Below are 22,996 nucleotides of genomic sequence, written 5' to 3'. Positions count from 1 at the left end.
CCCCTCACTGACCCCTCTCCCCCCCTCACTGACCCCTCTCCCCCCCTCCCCACCCAGGAGTACCAGTCCTGCAACACGGCGCCCTGCCCCGACCTGAAGAAGACCACGCCCTGGACGCCGTGGACGCCCGTCAACATCTCCGACAACGGCGGCCACTACGAGCAGCGCTTCCGCTACACCTGCAAGGCGCGCGTGGCCGAGGCCAGCCTGCTGGAGGTGGGGCGGCAGCGCATCGAGATGCGCTACTGCTCCAGCGACGGCTCCACGGGCTGCTCCACCGACGGTGAGGGGAGGGGGGGGGGGGGGGGGGGGTGCGCCGGTAAACATGTGTGTGTGTATCTATGTGTATATGAGAGAGGAGAGGAGACACATGTGATGTGTCGTTCTGCCGGAGCAGGGGAAGGGGGGGGCGGGGGGGGGGGGTGTCACTGTCACTTTGTCTCAGCCCCCACCAACAAATGGGGGGGTTGTACTATATGTCGCGGGAGAAGGGTTGGCGCGGTTGCTGCTGGTGTTGGCCGGATGCTTGGTGCCCGCCTAGGAAATGCACAAGTTGTGGGGTTTGTTGTCGTCGTCGTTCTGTGTCTGTGGGTTTGACTGTCTGGTTGTTTTGTTAGTTTGTGTGACTGTTAGTTATAGTTTTGGGTTTGTTTATTTTGTTCTATTTTTATTACTAGTTTTTGCCTATTTGTCACTTTGGGTCCCTCGGTTTGTTTATTTCTTTCATTTGTCGCGTTGGTTTATTTGTGAGTTAGTTCGTTCCTTTCGCTCTCTCTTTCCACTCGTTTTTCATTTTCTTTCTGCAATTTCCTACTATTTGTCATTCTGGGTTTCCGTCCCGTTTTCTTTTTCTGCCTCGCATTTATTATAAGCCGTCCTCCTACTGCTCCTCCTCCTCAGCCCCTGTGTCAGTCCCTCCGTGTGAGTCTGCAGCTCGGGGGGGGAGATGGTAATCGGGGTCTCCCGTCACGTCCTCCATCCACAGGGTCCACCATCAGGCGTGTTAATGAACTTCCAATCCACCCGATAGTCACCGCTCAATTCCGCTTTCATCCCTTTCGCTCTGTCTCTCTGTCTCTCTGTCTCTCTCTCTCTCTCTGTCTCTCTGTCTCGCTCTCTCTCTCTCTCTCAATTCCCCCTCTGACTTTCATCTCTCTCTCTCTCTCTCTCTCTCTCTCTCTCTCTCTCTCTCTCTCTCTCTCTCTCTCTCTCTCTCTCTCTCTCTCTCTCTCTCTCTCTCTCTCTCTCTCTCTCTCAATTCCCCCTCTGACTTTCATCTCTCGATCTCCTTATCTCTCTTGCTCTCTCTCTCTCTCTCTCATTCTCTCCTTCTCTCTTGCTCTCTCTCTCTCTCTCTCTCTCTCTCTCTCTCTCTCTCTCTCTCTCTCTCTCTCTCTCTCTCTCTCTCTCTCTTGCACTCTCGCCCCCTCTCTCAACACACAGCGCTCACACAGTCAGACGTGTCACACTCCGTTTGACACACAAACAAGGGGCTTCTTCCTCTGTTTCACAGACACACACACAAATCGACACACATTCACACACAAAACCTTTCCAGACATACAAACAAACACATACACAAGCACACCTTTACAGACACACACTCAGACCAGAGAGACATGGACCTTAATAGATGTGTCGTGCATTTGATTAACATGGGGGAAGCAACACGTTGCATTAGGAGTGTCCACCAGACGGCCCGACTCACCATCATGGTGGCGTTAATTAGAGCCGTTTCTTCGAAGACGGCTGTGCGATCAACAGTCTTCTTCACACGCTCGTGATGATTTGTTGTGGCAGGGGAGCGGATCAGAGGATAGTGAAGGCAGATGGTGTGAGCGAGAGATTGTCTCCTTGAGTGTGTGCGTGTGTGTGGGTGAGTTTTCTGATTCAGATCTCGTGCAGATGCATTATATAAATGCTTGTTTGTGATAATTGCTTCACGCTTGGTATGAAACAGCGGTATGTTGGAGGGGGGGGGAGGATTTCGGTGCGATGCTGATCTGTAAGGTGTATGCGGTGTACTTGCTGAATTGTTTCATCTTGGATTTAATCGCTTTCTGGCCAAAAGGTTTTCCAAGATGTTATTATCGTAACATTAAGACGCAAGAGGTAATTTCGATCGTGTGGACAAATCGAAATAACAAACTGTGCCTTCATTAAATGGGCAATATTTGCGATTCAGATCTTATCCGGTTTAGTTACATACCTTTCTGCTCGGTTTAATCTCCCACTGCATTGCCTTTTCAATAATAAATGAGAACTGTTTTCTTAGTGGGAACACGTATTTATCCGGACGTACGCTATATGGATTTAGAGCCATTTGCTATCGAGGATTGTTTTAGCATTAGCTGTGTAGCCTAGTTAATCATTCAGCTAGCGATTTACTGATTCTAATGATCGCACTGGGCTTCTATGAGCTGGGGAACATGATCACAGATGGTTTCTACAGGCCAGGCGTGTAGAAAGCATGTGTTGGGAGTGGGAGTCATGTTATGCATTGCTCGTGTGTGTGTGTGTTTGATGTATGTTTTGTCTGTTTGTGTATTTGATTTATGTATTTTCCTCATGTGTTGCTGTGTGTGTGTGTGAATGTGAATCATCAATACCCGCGCTTTCAGGTTGTGTGTGTGTGTGTGTGTGTGTGTGTGTGTGTGTTTGTGTGTGTGTGTGTGTGTGTGTGTGTGTGTGTGTGTGTGTGTGTGTGTGTGTGTGTGTGTGTGTGTGTGTGTGTGTGTGTGTGTGTGTGTGTGTGTGTGTGTGTGTGTGTGTGTGTGTTTAATGCATGTGCTTTCAGGTATTGCTTCATGTGTGTGTGTGTGTGTGTCACCCACACACCCAACACCATCATGGTGTTGGGTGAGTCACCAAAGGGTATCTCTCCAAATAGCTGTCTAAACTCAAATAACACAGCAAGGCCCTCCATAATGCTTAACTTGGAGGGTCATGATGAAGGCTGGGTTAATTGGGACTAGACTATATGGCAGCAGCTAAACCCGGAAGATGGCTCCATCTCTGCTAGTTGTAAATTAAATGAGCAGGGTGTCCTTGTAGCACGATATATACCACGGCCCATTATAGTTTTACAATCTATAATAGTTTTTGCAACCTCAACTGTGCACACATATCCTTGCTCGAGAGCTATAAAACTCATAAAACTTTTCCTTTTTCTACAGAGCTCTCCTATTGGGCGTTCAACAGGATAGGAAACTCTGTAAAACTGTGTGAATGGCTCCTTCTAATCGAGGAGGGACTCAATGTGTGCATACGTCGAATATTCCTGGAATCCTATCGATTGGGTTGGATGTGAAGGATATTTTTTGATGGCTTATGCTGTAAATAGCACAAGTAACCTTTTAACATGATGCATACTCGAAAAGATGAATGTTAACATTAAGAACTGAGTCCAAAGCGAGTAACATTACTGTATTTCTTAATTAACATCACTGTCACACTACAGCCGTTAACACAATATAGTACACGTTGAAGAACCAAAGGCTGTCTGTGCTCAGGAAACTGCGTATTATAGGTGGTACTCCTTGAAGGGAGCCCAGTTTAGATTCCCTCTTGTGGTCCTATGCTCCATCTTGTTCCATCTCTTCTTCAACCTGGGTCCTCTCTCTACTCAGTGTCCTTTCCATAAAGGCACAACAAATAATATAGTTCCGCAAGCACCTCCTCAGGATTTAATGAATCGATATCGGATCATTCCAATGAAGATCGACTTGCATCGCAAAATCTCTTGTTCTTCTTTAGCCCTGCCCTTGCTGCTCATGTGTAGCCACACGTTTGTGTGTGTGTGTGTGTGTGTGTGTGTGTGTGTGTGTGTGTGTGTGTGTGTGTGTGTGTGTGTGTGTGTGTCTGTGTGTGTGTGTGTGTGTGTGTGTGTGTGTGTGTGTGTGTGATACGTGGGCTGACCCACAGGGAGCCCGTGCTGCAGTCAGCGGGGAGGAGCCCTGAAGTGTTTCGTGTAGCATCAGGGTCACCGCGAGATAATTACAGCTGGGCTGGGGTGGGTGTGTGTGTATCGACCTCCATCCCCCCCGCTCCGCCCCCAGACCCTGATGTAAAGATGAGGGTCTGGGGGGTACTGAGTCATCTGATAAAGATGTACTGTTTTCGTTGGGTGAGTCACTATTGATCACAGCCTCCCAAACGCCCTTGCTTTTCCCACAAGATACAGGCAATAAAACAGGCTGCTGTGGGTGTTTGTGTTTGTGTGTGCGTGCACATGTACGTGCGTGTGTGTGTGTGTGTTTGTTTATGTGAAATATGAACCATATCACAGCCATGGGAAATATTCCAAAAAGGCCCTAAAGTCTGCGTGTAAACCTGGTTAATAGGTTCTTTTTGAAAATATTCAATGTTGGACATGGCCTCTATATCTTCTCTCCCTGGAAATCAACTGGCGAGAACTGAGCAGTAGCCCTCCGAACCTCAATACATGTCTTTGTTTTTCTTCTCTCTTTTATTCAAGCTTATCCGTTTTTTTTTCTTTAAAAGAGATCTTTACACCTTTCTTTGAGAGGCTGTCTCGGATTCAACGTTTCCTCTCTGACCCTTTGATCAATGAGAGGCCGCGTTCAATTGCCCTTTGCCCAGACGTTTTCTCAATCTCTTCAACTGAATGGGAATGTTTGTTTTTTTGTGGTGTGTTTTCTTTTTTTTTTTAAAGCTATAGCGCTATCAGAGAGTCTCTGATAGCGCTATAGCTTTAAATGGGTCTCTGACAGAGACCCATCAGATGTGAGCTCGACTCGTTAAGGTTTTGGATTGCATTTGTGGAAATGACACCCGCTATTGACACGAAGCGCAGAACATTCATCATCCCTGTCATGGGGGGTGGGGGAAGGTTAATCCCAACTTTCTCATTGAGGCAAACGGTTTGATGTGGGGGTGTTTCATCTGGGAGCACTCTCCCTCTTTTGTCTCTCTGCCTATCATCACCTTGACTCTACACAGCGCTCCTCCTGGTTATTAATAGACATCAATCAAGGGTGTGCGACTTATCCAAGCATTGAGAACGGTCCTCTGTAACATATCGCCTTCTCGCGTATCACTGATCAAGTGACGCAGATGAATTAATTAGGGTTGGTAATGATTTAAAGTCATTACATGCTGAGTGATTTATTTCCATTGTCATCATTGTCTTTTCGATCACATTTGATATGCCTGGAGTAAAAACCTAAAAGTGTTATTTTCTTTCTTTATTTCTGTCTCCGAATCCCTTTTGATTGTATTTCAATGAGACAAATGCTGCTGGCAGTTTGACACACGAAAAAGACATATGGAATAACATTTCATCAACAATTAAGTTTGTTATTGTCGTTTTTGTGTTGCAATTAAATGTGTTAAATGTGCAGCTGCAAAGCTCCAAGTTCTCAATCTGAAAATGTGTTTTGTTTTTTCGGAAAATAATATTCCTCTCATTAAAATGGGGGCTGCAATCGCAGTATGAACAATGGATTTGAAAGTCTGTATCTGACATCACATCTCAAAAGTTTATACTTTGGCCTATTATTCACAAATTCAAAAATCCTATTGCTGCAAGTCCAAGTGAGAAAGTGGCCAATTTGTTACATGAGATGTTAATGAAATTAAGACATCACACTGAAGCACTGTTTTTACTGTGCTGTGGGTGTTCTTGGAACCGAAACTAGACTTATTAGTATCTTTGGCACATAATGCAAGCATAGATAAAGAAGAAGCCACGTTTAATTCATTCTACTTAAATAATGTTCCTTTTCAACACCTGAGATGCTATAATAACAGGTTTTTGACAAGCAAGCTATAGCTCAGTAAGTAGTTGGATAAGCTGCTTGTGACCAAGGATGTTGATATATATTACGTAGTATTTTACAGTAAAAATGACAAAATGTTATTTGGGTTCAGTCTGTTTCCGTGGGTGAGTTTAAACTCATCAGTGAGCCGAATCAACTCACAATAGCAACACAATGCTTCCTCTGGAGGAGAGAGATGTTCTAAATATCACATATGCCTGCAGGCGTTAATCAATTACACATGAGGAGATGCACTCAAATCTAATTTACACTCTGAATGTGTTGTCATGGGCGCTGGAGTAGGTGTTAGAAGCTGCTTCCTAAATATACATTATTTTCCTCCAATGTAACTGCTGTGCGGCTGAGGGGAAAAGAAAAGAAAATGGCGCTACGCAGATGGCAGGGACATGTCCACAGAAGGCTGTTCTATTATCATGTTTGCTCATGGGGGTGAATGATGGCTTCGTCATTCATTCTTCTTCTTCTTGTTCTTCATCTATTTGCAACTGGTGCGTTTTGGCTGAAGTAGTCTCTGCCCCCCGCCCTTCTCAGATGCTACGAGTCTCTCTCTCTCTCTCTCTCTCTCTCTCTCTCTCTCTCTCTCTCTCTCTCTCTCTCTCTCTCTCTCTCTCTCTCTCTCTCTCTCTCTCTCTCTCTCTCTCTCTCTCTCTCTCTCTCTCTCTCTCTCTCTCTCTCTCTCTCTCTCTCTCTCCCCCCCCCCCCCCCCTCTTATCAATCTCCTCTCCAATGTTTCCATTTCCTTCTTTTGTCTATCGACCCGTGTGCAGGTGTGCACCTGTCTCACTCCTCTTCTTTTCCCCCCTTTCTCTCTCTTCCGCTGAGATAAAATGTGATGGTACACAACGTCGCAGCTCTCGCTCTCCCTTGCTCTCTCTCACTCTGGCTCTCTCTCTCACTCTGGCTCTGGCTTTGTCTCTCGCTCCTGCTCTCTCTCTCTCTCTCTCTGGTTATCTCAAAGGAAAAATGGGGTGGAATCAGGTGGAACTAATGAGTGTTCATACAGTTGACTTTAGGTTTAACAACAAATCCCTTGGAGATTATTGGCTTTTATAATCCCTAAACAGAAATAATTACCATAGTGTTGTGACCATTGGAATTTTGAAGCATATTTGCATAAAGCACTTCAGTTAGTCAGGAAAAAATTAGAGTGAGATTTCAATGTACTTTCTTTTCAACGTGCTTCCATACATAGAAACAGGACATGATTAACTTCATGATTATCTTCATGGCAGTGTATATGCGTAAGTGTGCCTGTTTGGGTGTGTGTGTGTGTGCTTGTGTGTGTATGTGTATGTGTGACAGAAATAAGTTTTAGCTCTTGGTGACAGCCGTGATTAATAGTGTCGCTGTTTCCTACCGCTCTTTATATCGGAGAGTCGGCATGCAGCATCATGGTGTTGGGTGTAGTTCCGTGCTGTTTCCATGGCTACTGAAGCATAAAGGACAGGGGTCACATGGGTTCTACTCAGAGTGGCTGAGGGTGAATCCCTCTGTACCTGAGTGACCCTGAGACAGCTCCCATGAGCCGGACAGCTCCCCCAGTTGTAATCCAAGCCGAAAGCCCCTGGTTTCATATGGCTGTAAGAGGAGTATGGTGCACTGCACCCACGGGATGATGCATGAGCTCACAATCACACACACACACATGCAAGAAAGCACACACACACACACACACACACACACACACACACACACACACACACACACACACACACACACACACACACACACACACACACACACACACACAAACACACACAATTTGTTTGAAGCCCTACTATGTGTACCTACTGTACAGCCATAAAAACTGCATTGTTATTTTCAGTTTGGTTTGTTATTCCTATACGGTTTCTATGGGAGGAAAGTTCAACCAGAATTGTTGCCTTTCTGAATGTATTGCGGTTCTTACCTATAGCCGACCAATCGGAGAGCAGTTGTCCCTTCTCATGTTGTCATACTCACACTTGGATTGTGCAAAGAAAGTTAATGCATAATACAAGAGAATGCAAGACAAAGAGTGCACAAGAAATTTCAATAGACAATGCATTATACACTTGCACACAAACACGCACACGCACACACACCCACACACACACACACACACACACACACACACACACACACACACACACAATCTGCCAGCGGCCTGAGTGTGAGATGTTGACAGCTCATATCCAAGTCGAGATGGGGAGATATAAAATATGAGTCCATGTATTTTGGTGTTGTTCACACATTATGCAGAACTCCCGGCATGATATTAGCTCACACTGCCATCACCCTCTCTGAATAGGTCTAGCGGCTTTCGTTCATTTACTCCTCTCTTACTCTTTAACTCATCCCTGTCTGTCAGTCTGCCTGTTTGTCTTCCTCCCGAACCCTCTGTGTCAATAGCATAGCTGTGAGCAGTGTTTGTAGTTTAACCGAGTTTGACCTTCCATCCTCCTCCTCCTCCTCTTCCTCCTCCTCTTCCTCACTCTACATACAGAACGTACAGTACAGGCCGCCTACAGACTGCTCTGCAGCACATGTGTCAGCACACACACACACACACAAATACACACACATTCCTCCCACAGACGTCAAACAACCCTCCCTCCAAACACACACACACATACACACACACACACACACATTCCCCCTGCAGACATGAACAACCCACCCCCCACACACACATGCGCACACACACACACACGAACACACACACACGCACACACACACGTGAGTACACAAACGCACACACACACACACACACACACACAGACACGAGTGTGTGTGCACACACACACAGACACGTGAGTGGGTGCACACACGCACACACACTCCCATGGCATGGCGAGGGGTAGATGGATGTCCCGGTGTGTTTACAGGGGGACAGTGGGCAGGTGGCTGCTTCACTGTGTCCTGCTTAGCCGTGGCTGAGCTCCGTCTGCCTGGTGAGGCTGTGCAGAGATTAATCCGCCGGCACTCCGCTCCGCTGATCGATGGAGAACTCCGGCTCCATGTTTTACAGGGTGGCCGTCCACATTGTTTGTCTGAGCTGCAGGAGGCTAACCTCTGTAACGATGAATTGCACGCAATTCATCATCCGAGCTTGTGTGTGTGTGTGTGCGCGCATGTGTGTCTGTGTTTGTGTGTGTGTGTGTGTGTGTGTGTGTGTGTGTGTGTGTGTGTGTGTGTGTGTGTGTGTGTGTGTGTGTGTGTGTGTAATAAAGAGAGCTTATTTGTGTGTTTGTGCATGTGCGTGTATGTTTATGTTTATGAGTGTGCAACTTGAGTTTGTGTCTGTGTGTGTGTATGTGTTTGAGAGCGCCCATCTAAGTTCCAGTTTGTGTGTGTGTGTGTGTGTGTGTGTGTGTGTGTGTGTGTGTGTGTGTGTGTGTGTGTGTGTGTGTGTGTGTGTGTGTGTGTGTGTGTGTGTGTGTGTGTGTGAGAGTGAGCATCTCATTTCCAGTGTGTATCTGAGTGAGTGAGTGCATGCATGTGTTTCTGTGTGTGTGTGTGTGTGTGTGTGTGTGTGTGTGTGAGAGAGAGCATCTCATTTCCAGTGTGTATCTGAGTGAGTGAGTGCATGCATGTGTTTCTGTGTGTGTGTGTGTGTGTGTGTCTGTGCGCTTGAGATACTGTGTGTGTCATATGTAATATAAGAGAGCCGGTGCCGGAGCACTAAACACTCTGTGGCGGGTGGAGGCGACGGGAGCGGTCCCTTCCCCCTCACCCAACAGGGCTTGATAGAGAGCGCGGGTCACCCTGGCAGGCAGCGGCCGTCCATCGCACTGCCTGCGCAGAATCAATAAAGAGAGTTGTGGCCTCGCTGGTGCCTGTCCGCAACGCCAGTCACAGACAGGTCACGGGAGGATGAGGAGGAGGAGGAGGAGGGGTTGGAGGGGGACGGACGGGGACGGACGGGGAGTTGCCACACAGTGCCAAGGTCTGCCGTACTTATGACGAGGTCATGGGTGTTTTTTTTTCCCCTGGCGATAGGTAAACACTCGGCTGTCCCTCTGACCGTACACATGCACCGGGGAATACAGAGCAGGGGCGTCCAGAGGGGCCGGTGAGTGCTCGGATCAGGGGCCCCGGGCAGATGGAGAGCAGAACGCAGACAGGGAGGACGTGAGGGACGGACAGAATGAGGGAGGGAGGGAGGGAGGGAGGGGGGGAGAGAGGGAGGGAGGGAGGGAGGGAGTGCAAAGGTGGAGGGACGAAGAGACGTGGAGGGATAAGGGATGAAGGAAGGACAAACAAAGAGACATTTTGTATTATCGGAGTTCCATTATTGCAATCAGTGGGTCTTTGCTTCTTGCCTCCACTGAAAGTATTGTTCGATTAGACGTTTTAATTCATATTCTAGGTGATATTGGAACAAAAGAGAGGGATACGTGGGCGGCCAAATTTGACAAAGGGGATTGAAATTGAAATTGGTGAAAAGCGAAACTTGCGATCTGTCATAACAGCCTGGAGTGTTCAATGAGTGAATCATCAGCAGTTTGCTCTGTGATTAGCATTAACTTGAACAAATGAGCACATTTTCACCGTGATTGAAAACTTTTATAATTTCCTTGTCTCATCATCTATCACATTCTTTATCTTTGTATGTCTTGTCTGTCTGTGAGCCTATCCGTCTGTCTGTTTATATCTGTCTGTCTGTGTCTATCTACCTGTCAGTCTGTCTTTCTGTCTGTATGACTGTCTGTCTGTCTGTCTGTCTGTCTGTCTGTCTGTCTGTCTGTCTGTCTGTCTGTCTGTCTGTCTGTCTGTCTGTCTGTCTGTCTGTCTGTCTGTCTGTCTGTCTGTGTGTGTGTGTGTGTGTGTGTGTGTGTGTGTGTATCTGTCTGTCTGTCTGTCTGTCTGTCTGTCTGTCCTCTGTCCGTCTGTCTGCCTGTCTGTCTGTCCGTGCCGAGCACAAACCTCCATGCTGACCATGCCCCTCGATCCTCCCGCCCCTCCCCCAGGCGAGGTGCTCCGGCTGGGCAGGCTCTCGGGCCACGCGGTCAGCGGTGGCTGGACTCCCTGGAGCTCCTGGGCCCAGTGCAGCAGAGACTGCAGCCGGGGGGTCCGCAGCCGGAAGAGGTCCTGCAGCAACCCCGAGCCCAAGTACGGGGGGCAGACCTGCATGGGAGCGGCGCAGGAGTATCAGGAGTGCAACGTCACCCCCTGCCCAGGTATACACGCACACACAGATGCACACACACATGGGCACATACACACACACACACACACACACACACACACACACACACACACACACACACACACACACACACACACACACACACACACACTTACACACAATATGCAAACGGGTGTCCACACCAGGCATCTTGCATGAGGGCGACATGCTGCATTTGCATGAGCGGAAAACATTCATGTGAATGGGCATCTTTTGTCCTATTCTTCCTCCTTAAAAAACGTGACAAAAAAGTAGAAAACACGCCACTTTGGCCACACCTAACGAGAAGCAGGGCATCTATTTTACATCGCTTTTAAAAGAGACGCTGCTGGAGTGCTGAATAAAGAACGAGTGAGCCACAAGCCAAAAAAACGAACAGCTGAGAAAACCCACCAGCCATCCACTCCACAAAGAGCTCTGGCTGAGAGCCACACGGGTGTAAATCTGCAACACGATTTTGGGGAGTTTTTCCTTCCAAGACCCCAATTTACACCAGGAACCAGAGAGACAATCCCTTTGGCGCTCCAGTGTGTAATTATTTCCTGGGGTAATTATGCTTCTCGCTACGGGGTGGAGAGGGCTGTTCAGCATGCCTCATTCCGTTGTGAAAAGTCTCAGAGACAATGCATTTCCCTCCCCTGAATCTCCCCCTCCCTCCCCCCTCCTCAGCAGTCAAAGAGGATAACGGGACACTCTCTAATGAAATGAATGCTCTGTCTGCCAAGGCAGGTAATAACGCTGTCTAAATGGCTGTGCTGTTGCTTGTAGTTTGGTATTTGGAGCGCTGTGATGGGCGATGTGGTCGACCCCAACGCTGGAGGAGTTAGACACTGTGTGTGTGTGTGTGTGTGTGGGGGGGGGGGGGGGAGGAGTTATTAAACAACCGGTAAAGGGCACACAGGTGTGATGATTGATTACCTGGAATTACTATCCAGCCCGTGGTCATATCCCCTACGTCTTCCTGGCCTTTCTTCCCTTGTGTTCTGCTTTCTACTTTACGCTACGCTGTTCTGTCCAATAAAGGCGAAACGCTAAAAAGCAATGTCAAAAAGATAAAGCGGGAGATCCGCAGGATTGCGTATAAAGATGGACAGACAATGGCATGGAAAGTCATTTCTAAAATGTCAAAACCTACCTGGGAATGCTGCTTCGCAATTGGAAGCGAGCGAGACAGGAGAGTGACAAGCTGTTGGCTTTCTTTTATTTTTCCCCTATCCCGTTTTTCCATATGCTGTGAGTTTTTGTGTGCCGCCTGCCAATCAGTGCCGTGCGTCTGGTTACAGGTTCTGGGGGAATCTTTTAGATTACTACTGTAGATGGCAGAGCGTCAACATCCACACACAGAACCTTTGTTTGCGCAGTGGTCCCAAACGCTTTCCCCTTCTGGAGGAACCTGAAATGTCAGATGAATGCATGATGCTTTCCGTAGCCTAGGCGATGGGGGAGACTGGGGGGGGGGCATGGATTTCTGCGGTTATTTATATTCTCAGCACTACAAATACTTTTACCTTAGCGTGGGCGTGTTTCTTCTCCAAAGTTAACCAAAGGGACCCTCCTTACACATCTTAAGTCCCACTCTTTAGCTACACTAAATACAAACGCCGGCGTGGTTAGGGCCCGTCTTGTGGGGGATGAGGTTATAAGTGGGTGGTTGGATGGATTTTCAAATGTGGTAAACGATATGTCACTCTGCGGGAGAGAGATATTACATTGAGTTGACAAAAAGTATTTGGCAACTTAAAGAAGCTGGGCCGGGCTCCTAATGAAAATCCCCCAGACGGTTCTGTGAAACGTCTCAATCCGCTAATGTAAAAAGCGGGCTTTTATCCAGCGCAGTTCACAAAGGATCCTTACATCTGTTGCTGCGGGCTCTGGCAAACGACTGTGTACTTGGACGTCGATGTTTTCCGAAGGGTTTGCTGTGTTCTCGGGACGTTGGTTCATATCTGGCCCAGTGTGAAGGGAAAACTACACCGAAATAATCACAAAGGTGTTCCAAGGCTAATATTCTTCTATTAATTAGAGGAAAGACTGTGGAGTCTGGAGGTTCCCAGGCCGTCCAGACCAGCTGGAGAGAGACACGCACTGATTATCATGCACACTTCAAACACACCCGCATGCATTCTAAACGCTTCAGTTGGATTCACTCATAGCGTTGATATAATGGATATTAACAATAGCAAACGCTCTTAACTATTTCCATAATGTTCTGTTAATGACAAACCCAATGATACATGGTAACGTCTGCGTGCCGGGCTGCCTTCGCCCCGGTTGACATAATCTAACAACATCTTAGCCATCTTGCGTAGCTCTTCTCTGCACAACTGCACGTCTCCCACACGCTGCTGTTTTCCGCACATGTCCTCACACACATCAGCACACGGCGGCGCCCGCAACTGTAGCCTAGGCTACTGATGCGAGAGTCTGGAGCCCGGTGTTTCTGTGTGTGTGTGTGTGTGTGCGTGTGTGGGTGCGCGTGTGCTTCAGCATGTTGAGTGGTGAAAACCTGGTTCATGGGGAAGTCACTCGGGTAGCTGGAGAACACACACCCACATTCATATAATACACTCGCATGCCCATACAGAGGTGCACACCTATACCTACGCACACACACACAGACGCACACACACACACACACACACACACACACACACACACACACACATAAAAACAATCACACATTCCCACATACACATGCTCACACACACACACACACGAAGAAACGAAGAAACAACGATAGACAACGATACATTCACTGTGGTCTGTTTAACCTTCAACGTGACGTCAGATAAAGCTGTACCCCTCCCCCCCCCCCCCCCCCCCCCCTGTGGTGTCAGTGGACGGGAGCTGGTCCTGCTGGTCGTCATGGTCGCGCTGCTCCGTGACCTGCGGGGGGGGACATTACATGAGGACCAGGACCTGCAGCAACCCCCCACCGGCCCACGGAGGAGACATCTGCCTGGGCCTGCACACTGAGGAGGCCCTGTGCAACACACAGCCCTGTCCAGGTACACACACACACACACTGTCACACACGCACACTCTCTGTCACACACACACACACACACTCACTTCCTCTCTGTTCACATGTGCATGCACACACACACACACTGTCACACACGCACACTCTTTGTCAAACACACACACACACACTCACTTCCTCTCTGTTCACATGTGCATGCACACACACACACACTGTCACACACGCACACTCTCTGTCACACACACACTCACTTCCTCTCTGTTCACATGTGCATGCACACACAAACACGCGCGCGAGACATGACTCATATGCACACACACACACACACTTCGTCACACTCTTTCATGCACACTCACAAGCACAAGTATGAAAAGTGAATGGGTATGAATGTACATGCACCTATCCATCAACCCACACTCAGTCACACACACACACACACACACACACACACACAAAGGCGTGCACAGACGTATTCCAGGAGGCATGAGCACACACATACACACAAGCACATGCACACTTCCCATGAACACACAAAGCCATCATGCTTAATGTCCAGTTGAAAGCACCCACACACACAGACACACACACCAACCCGCACACACAAACATACACACAGACACTCACAGGTATACACACACGTGTACACACACTCATCAAGCGCAAGAGGCGCAAGTAACACAGGACCCAGGCCTCATGCATAATAAAGTACCTACACATGCATATCTAGACTCTGGACTACGTGCGAAGAATATTACAATGCTACGCTGTCCATCATCATCCTATTCAAGCACTTATAGATAAGACATGATCTCTCTCTCTCTCTCTCTCTCTCTCTCTCTCTCTCTCTCTCTCTCTCTCTCTCTCTCTCTCTCTCTCTCTCTCTCTGCTCTCTCTGCTCTCTCTCTCTTTCTGCTCTCTCGTTTGCGCTCCCACTAACACTCACAGCCGTTCAGCTTTTATCAGCGTATAGACCCTCGTGCAGACACACAGAAAACACACACAATGGCACAAGCACTCACAGTCACACTGCTCATATTGTGTATATCAGCTGACGGACGGACACACATACAAGAACACACACTCCAACACACACAAACACACACACACACACACACACACTACCACAGATCAGGAGGTTGACTCTATGTTAATGGTATTCCATGCGTTACGGTTCTCCCAGAGAGTTGGTCCAGCTGGTCAGACTGGTCCCAGTGTGAAGGGGCCGTGTCCCAGATGCGAGTGCGCCACTGCGATGTCCTCTTCCCTACTGGGAACCAGTGCTCAGGCAACAGCACCGAGACCAGACCCTGCCCGCCCGACTCCAACTTTATATCAGGTGAGCACGCACGCACGCGCACACGCACGCACGCACACACACGCATGACACACACAGACAGACAGACAGACAGACTCACAGACACACAGACACACAGAGTCACGGACACACACGCACGCTCAAGCACACACACACATACACCCAACCACACACGCACAACCCCACAAACACAGACTCACAACCACACACACATACTCACAACCACACTCACAACCATGCACACACACACACCCACAACCACACACGGACCCCATCGTCTTACACCATTCCCCTCCTGTTTAACAGGCTAGGGCACTCGTGCATGATTTAACGTGCACTGCTCCACAGCCCCGACTCCACACCTCGCAGTGCAGAGAGGTCCGGTTATTACCATTACGGATACGTGTGAATGGGATTACTCAGTGAATCCTGGCCAAAGAGAGACAATGTGATCCGGCCGCTCTGCCCACCACCAGCCAGGACTGAACTCGGCGTTCTCTGATGTAATAGTTCCATAATGGTGTCACTCAGAGCAGAGCTGCTGGCTTTCCTCTCGCAGCCGGCTTTTCTCTCGCAGCCCGGTATAAACCTAGTGATTCAGGGAAAAGACATGGGGGACGAGACCCTACAAATAGCCCCCTATTCCGGCCGCTGTTTCTTCGTTCATTGCGGAAAATAGGGTGAGAAAGTAGTGGTTAGGTGGGTACTTTGTCTGTTCCTTTTCCGCTGTGGCTCTCGCTGTAGCCGGTCTGAAACTAGAAGATGTCTCGTGATGGAATGGAGGGCTAGATTAGATTGTTGAGTAGATTGCATTGGAGTCGCTTTGATTTGATCTGATTGGATTTGAGTGGCGTCAAATCACGTTAAATGTGAAAAATCATAATAAAAGACGGTAAGAGAGTTAACAAATAGAGCAGCCTTTTGAATAAGTGCACACACATCGCTCACAATTTTGCCCAAATAGTATTGCTTCCGGTCGTACACTCGAGAGCAAATAGCAAATCGGCCGGCTCCCAAACGTGTCGGACGTTGGTAGGAGTTTAAAACAACTCACATTCAAGAATTCTGGAGGAGTGGCATGCCAACCCCCAACCCCCCCCCCCATCGATGCGCTGACCTACCCTTCCCCCCTTCTGCCCTAAACATAACCATCCAGACAGTTTTCAACACCCCTGGTAAGGATTTTAGCATCGCCAGCCAACTATGTAGGGAGCCCTCAAGGTCATTGATCTGTCTCACGCCAGGGATGGTTAGCACAGCGTCTGGTGCCTCTAAAGGTCACCATGACTCTGTTCGCTGCCTCAATGCATCAATAAACACACCCGCACACACACACACACACACACTAGCACACGCACCAACACACGCCTACGCACAGGCGCGCACGCTCTGCTTAAACAACATTGACGTTCCTGTTGTGAACGGATCAGACTGAATGACAAGACACAAAATCGTCGCTTGACACTCGCCCACGCACACACTCACCAACTGTTTCCTTATGCTCATACTGATTTCGATTGGATCCGAATGTTATTTTTGAGGATGGGGGATGAGCAGTGTAGTAAAAAGAGACTTCTTCCGAAGTGTCTGTGTTGATTAATAGTGATATAATAACCCTTTAGAAGTCTTACGATTACTGCTCCCACCTCCCCTCCTCCTCCCCCTTTAAACCCGATCATTCATCCCATTTTAATGGGAAACGTAGTCCATTAGGGTTCATTAGCGACGTCTTGTAGTTCATTTGTTTTTAACGAGAGACAATACTTTTCATAAACCACTCCATGTGCCCCAGTCCTGATTAGCTGGTGGATTTTATGATAATCTGTTCCCTGCCAACTGTACAGCCCTCATAGCCACTCTCACCTTCACAATCTATCTTCCCCTAATTCTTCCCCTCATTTTTTACTCCCCTCTCTTCTCCCTTCAGAAGTCTCCATTGCCCGCTCAAGTCAAGAGGAGATTTACTGTGGAGGTAAGTGATATACGGCATATACATACTGTGGATGTGAATAAGTGTGTGTGTGTGTGTGTGTGTGTGTGTGTGTGTGTGTGTGTGTGTGTGTGTGTGTGTGTGTGTGTGTGTGTGTGTGTGTGTGTGTGTGTGTGTGTGTGTAAATACGTTGTTTGTGTGTGTGTGTGTGTGTGTGTGTGCTTATGTGTGTGCGTGTATTTATGTGTGGATGCTTGTGCTTGTGTGTGTTTGCGGTCAATAATTCCAAGCAGCTGCAACTCAAATTCTCCCAATATGTTGTCATAAGAAAATTCACGGCACGTCGTTTTTTTTGCTATTCGCCCGCTGACCTTCTCCTCCTCCCCCCCCCCCCCCTCACACCCCGGCCCTGCTCAGACTTCAACCTGTTCCACATGATGGCGGTGGGTCTGAGCAGCTCCATCTTGGGCTGCCTGGTGACCCTGCTGGTGTACTCCTACTGCCAGCGGTACCAACAGCAGTCCCACGACGCCACCGTCATCCACCCGGTGTCGGCGCCGCTCAACACCAGCATCACCAACCACATCAACAAGCTGGACAAATACGACTCGGTGGAGGCCATCAAGGTCGGTGCCCGATTTGGTTTCGCTTTCGCTTTTGGTTTCACTATTGGTTTCGCATTTGGTGGGGGTTTTGGGTCCGGTTGGGTTCTCTCGGATTTCTGTTTCTTATTTAATTGTATTTTTGGGGTATTTCACCATTTGGCGGAGCGGGTAGTGTCGGGGAAGACTTATTACAACTTCTTGCGATTCACCTCTAAGCTACCAGCGTGTTTTCGTCGCACCACCTGTAATATCCATAGTCATTATATGGCCGTGATGTTTTGTATGCATATTTGAATAAAGCCATATGCTTATGCAACTTTTCAATTATAATTAAACTCGTGAACACAAAACACAGGCGTAGCATCCCCCCACGCCTCTCTCATGATATTTGTTGCTAGTTTAATTGCAGCTGTCTCTAAAACATATTCACTAATCAGTCAATTTCACAGTCTCCTGTCGAGGAACAAGCGTTTCATGTAACTTTACGCCCAGTCTTTGTCATGATTGGATTAGGCGATTCGCATGATGTTCACTGTATTAACATTTTCGTGTCTGTGTTTTCCCTCTCCCACACTGTGTGTGCGTGTGCGTGAGTGTGTGTGTGTGTGTGTGTGTGTCTGATTCCGGTGATTTGCCTTTCTGTGTCAGTCACTGGTTTCTCATATGCACGGATGCAACTAGATACCGATACCTATCAGCTCAAGTAGTTTGCAGTCTTCTGCACACCTTCTCCCTGTAGGGGAAGAAGGGATTGTCTGTCTCGCACCCACACACAAATCCCCCACAGACACACACACACACACACACACACACACACACACCCACACGACCAGAGATCCGACAGGAGATGTTGAAAGCTGTAGTTCACTTCAAACTGAATTAGGACCCAACTAAATACACAATAAGCATGCAAAATAAATGGATTACAAATAGACAAAAATAGTTTTGCCAAATTATCTTAGACAAGACAATGACACGGAGGAAACTCAGACGTCAAAAAGTGAATTATACACACTCTAAACCTGCTCAGGGTGACCCAAAGTGATGTCCCAGACCTTTTAGACTTGTATCATATGAAGGGAATAACAGAATTAGTCACAGGAACAGGGGAGGGATTTCAGACAGCAGCTCCAGCCTGGCTATCAAAACATGGTGTTCATGGTTTTCCGTCGAGCGCCTGGGTGTGTCTGTGATTATTACTCATCCCTGCTGCTCCGGGCCTCCAGACGGGTGTATTTTCAGGTTCCCAGGGCTCTAAATTGTCGGGTCTTAGCAACCTTAACAGCCAAAGTCCCGGGCCCCTTGAAATGGCACCGAAATAGATATCTATTCGACGCACACATGGGGGGGAAACACGTGTCGTGTTGGCGTTCAAAGTGAAGAGGCCGGCAGTATAATATCATTTTGCCAACTTTGATGACATCAAGTGTGACTCCTAATTCTAAAAAGTTTTATTTGCATAAATATTTACAACCCTCTCTCAAATCTGAAATCCTTTCAGTCAGGTCAGATTCTGTTTTCCTTAAATAAATCAGCTGAGCGCTTAACTTGTTTTACTTTATTTAAAGAATCAAATTACGTTTTGCAGAGTGAAAAGACATCCAGTTTGACTCCTATTTATGCAATGTTTTATTTGCATAAATATTCACAACCCTCCCTCAACTCTCAAATCCTTCCCGTCAGGTCAGATTCTCTTTTTCTTAAATAAATCAGCTTAGCACTTGACTTGGTGGACTTCATGGAAGCCACAAATCAAATTTCATGCAGGCCAATACAGACTGGTGTTAGTTCCCCTTACTGAAATGCCAGAGCAAAGCATGTGATTTTAGCCTAAATAATGTATTGTGCTGAGGCGCAACAACATTGCACTGTGCTGACGAGGGTAGGAATGTTTAAGTGTTTATCCTTCATGCAATTCCTCTAATCAATGAACATAATCCTTTTTCCTTGAGCTGCTAGAAGCAAATTTAAATATGGACAGTGCACGTTTGGAAAAAACAAATTCAAATGGTTTGTTTCAAATTAATCCTGTTTTGTTGGCTCCCACAAGACAACCCCCCCCCCCTCCTCCCTTCCCCTCCACGCCCCTCACAAAAGCAGCACTGCAAGATAACTCAGATGTTGAGCTATATTTTAACCATGAATGGCCCAGGATCTCATTATCCTGCTTTGAGTGTCAATGGTGAGGAAAGATGAACACCTGCTGTCGCATTTCAAGATTCAATATTTTGCGTCAAACCCCGACGTAGCTGACACATTTAATCGCATTACTGTGTGCAGTGTACCGCAGCCAGCCAGATACAATACATATCACTTTTATCCCTCTGCCAAACGGGAGGCTTTCCAGTACGATATGAGTTCATAAGCGCAGAGATTTGAAACATGTCAGGGTTTTGGGGCGTTGTGGAGGGGGTTTGGACCCGGGTCTCGGGTGTGGGTGAGGCTCGGGTCGTTGCATTGTGGCGGGGACTGTGGGATGACTGGTGCCTCTGCTTCCTCTCCTGCAGCCAGACGTCTCGGTACTCTTGCCACTGGACGACCCCGGCATGCGCCAGCCACTATCTGCTAACATGGGCGTGTCCATGCGTGGCCTGGAGATTTTCTACTAACCACTCTACAACATCACGCCTCTCCAAAAAAAATAAAAAAAATACCCCCCCCACCCCACCCCTCCCCCACAAACCAATCCCACCCAACGCAACAACTCTTTCAAAAAAAACAAAAAAACACAACCTCTACTACTTCCTGCTTCCCCAACGAGCCCCCCCTCCAACTTCCTGTGTGTGGCAGGTTGGCGTACACAAATCTAGTTTTCTCTGTTTTTTCCTCCCCTGCGCTCCAAAACCCTTTCATCGACTCATCCTGCAGTAGCCTGCGCCACCTCCTCCTCCTCCTCCTCCTCCTTCCTCCTCCTCCTTCCCAAGGGCTGTGATAATTCCCTTACCCTTCCCTTCCTCCCTATTCTCAGTCTGGCCATTTGCATGCCTTCCCCTTTTATTTCCATCTCCGTACCCCCCCCCCCCCCCCCCCCATGCTGTTCCATCCATTTCTTGGGCCAGGTTCCTCGAGTGCATGGCTTGGTGGCTGACGGTAGCACAGAGAACTGAAAAAACAACTTAAATCGCCATGATAGGTCATAACTCCCCCTCCCTGTCGGCCTACCATCACTGGCGGCGCCCTGGTGTTAAGTCCTCTCTGTTTACTGCGTCGAGAGAACCCGCGCACTCAGTCCTCCAGCAATTAAAGAGGGCGTAAGGCTCGAAGACAGAGCACACACAGCTAACCACCAGCTCCACAAGCAGCTGTCTAAAAAAAGCAGCGAAGGGCCCACTTGCCAAGATACGAAACTATCTCCGCGCCGCGGGAGTTGTTGATTACAACTCTTTCCGCGGACAAATCGCATAATGGGATGGGAGTGGAATACATCTTAGGTCTTTTGTCCGCTCCACTTTTCACTTCCCATCATAGTCGCCTTCCGAAGCGAAATCTCTCAGCGGCGAACGAAAAGGCACCCCGTGTTGAAGTACAACCCCTCACCCCTAAGGGAGTCGGGGGGGACACTCACGAGCAAATTGAATGTGCGTGCACCCGTTTGCCAAATTGCTAATGTTTCCCCGAGTGCAGCTGCCGCGTAGGGGAGGGGGCTCATTCTTTGTTAAGCATGTGACCGCGGGCACGGCGGCGATGACCCCCACTGCGCCATAGCTTATCGCTTACTTATAGCTTCACAAAAAAAAAAAAAAAAAAGATGCATTCCCTGATAGATTTTTATGGTTCGGGTCGTCCTTGAGCACAGCCAATCTGAAAGCCATAAAAGCCACTTACGTTCAGTATTAGAGATGACAGAATTGGACATATGGACACATCCCGATGCCGTTTTTGCCCAGCAGTGGTTAGGTCGTTTTTCCAGTCTGTTTGCTAATGCTCTGACCTTGCTAAGGGAAATGAATGTTTCATTCATCAAGCAGCCTCCCATTGATTTGTGTTGCTGTACTGTGAAGTTTGAAATGCTTCTTTTTTATGATTTGTCAGTTGGATTTGTTTCACCTTGCCATCCGGGTCTGAATCATTGCTTGATCCTTTTCAAGGCAAATAACTTTTTCCTGACCACCCTCTCTCTCTCTCTCTCTCTCTCTCTCTCTCTCTCTCTCTCTCTCTCTCTCTCTCTCTCTCTCTCTCTCTCTCTCTCTCTCTCTCTCTCTCTCTCTCTCTCTCTCTCTCTCTCTCTCTCTCTCTCTCTCTCTCTCTCTCTCTCTCTCTCTCTCTCTCTCTCTCTCTCTCTCTCTCTCTCTCTCTCTCTCTCTCTCTCTCCATCCATCTGTTCTATTGCCTAGGCCTTCAACAAGAACAATCTGCTCCTGGAGGAGAGGAACAAGTACTTCAATCCTCAACTCACCGGAAAGACCTACACCAATTCCTTCTTCACCGACCTGAACACCTACGATGACTATTAAAGCACTCGTAGCGACAGCCTAGAGGCCTGTGCACATCAGGACGCAAAATCCATTGAGAGCCTCAACTTTTTTCTCACTGTTGCTTTATATTAAAAAAAAATCTTTTTTGCCTGAGACAACCCGACCGCTGAGAAAAAAATGGCAGCTGGTATTCGATTAAAGAAAAGACTTGCAGTATCGCCGGCAGAGAGAAACACACACCCTTTTTTTCTCCCTCAGGTGCCTTGGGGTGCACTTGGGAAGCTCTTTCGCTGTATTTGTGTGTGTGTGTGTAAGTATGTGTGTGTTCCCGTCAAGGTGGCGGAAAAAAATTAAATAAAAAATAAGCCAACTCTTAAGAGATTGCAGGGAAATGATCTCTTCAAACACTGACATCTCTTTAAAAAGAAGACGGTGTTGTCGTTTTTTGGTCTACAAAAGGAGAAACATAACCAACCACCAAATCTTGATCTGCATGAAGTCATGTGTCCTTCCCCCCCCCCCCCCCCCCCCCGCCCCAGCCCCTCTAGCCACCCCTACCCCCCCCCCCCCCCCCCCCCCCCCCCCCCCCCCCCCCCCCCCCCCCCCTGCTCCTTTCGTTGTTGTTGTTGTTGGGTTTGTTTGCATGGTTGACGCGCATTCCGGATGTTTGGGGGACATTTTGCTTCCGGACTGGTTTTCAACTGTGGTTCTAGGCCGTGGGAGTTCCCCCCCCAAAACAAGAGGAAGAATTTGGTCTGCTGTGAGACCGTATGGCTT

The 22,996-nt window shown here is 48.0% G+C and overlaps 1 protein-coding gene across 3 annotated transcripts in view; it reads left to right on the top strand.

Annotated features, from left to right (window-relative positions):
* sema5a (sema domain, seven thrombospondin repeats (type 1 and type 1-like), transmembrane domain (TM) and short cytoplasmic domain, (semaphorin) 5A) overlaps positions 1 to 22,743 on the top strand; it is a 125,772-nt gene extending 103,029 nt beyond the window's left edge. The window contains exons 16-23 of one of the 3 annotated variants that reach the window (XM_030349525.1): positions 58 to 283; positions 10,754 to 10,963; positions 13,809 to 13,979; positions 15,135 to 15,290; positions 17,197 to 17,241; positions 17,617 to 17,825; positions 20,312 to 20,594; positions 22,139 to 22,743. In XM_030349525.1, the coding sequence (XP_030205385.1) occupies positions 58 to 283; positions 10,754 to 10,963; positions 13,809 to 13,979; positions 15,135 to 15,290; positions 17,197 to 17,241; positions 17,617 to 17,825; positions 20,312 to 20,413 (1,119 nt within the window). In that variant the 3' untranslated portion in view covers positions 20,414 to 20,594; positions 22,139 to 22,743. The remainder of the gene's footprint in view (positions 1 to 57; positions 284 to 10,753; positions 10,964 to 13,808; positions 13,980 to 15,134; positions 15,291 to 17,196; positions 17,242 to 17,616; positions 17,826 to 20,311; positions 20,595 to 22,138) is intronic. The other 2 variants (XM_030349523.1, XM_030349524.1) reach the window with 2 other exon arrangements.
* Positions 22,744 to 22,996: the final 253 nt, after the last annotated feature.

The sequence above is a fragment of the Gadus morhua genome, chromosome 23 (genome assembly GCF_902167405.1).
Source record: "Gadus morhua chromosome 23, gadMor3.0, whole genome shotgun sequence".
Lineage (NCBI taxonomy): Eukaryota > Metazoa > Chordata > Actinopteri > Gadiformes > Gadidae > Gadus > Gadus morhua.
This window is presented reverse-complemented; position numbering and strand designations above follow the sequence as displayed.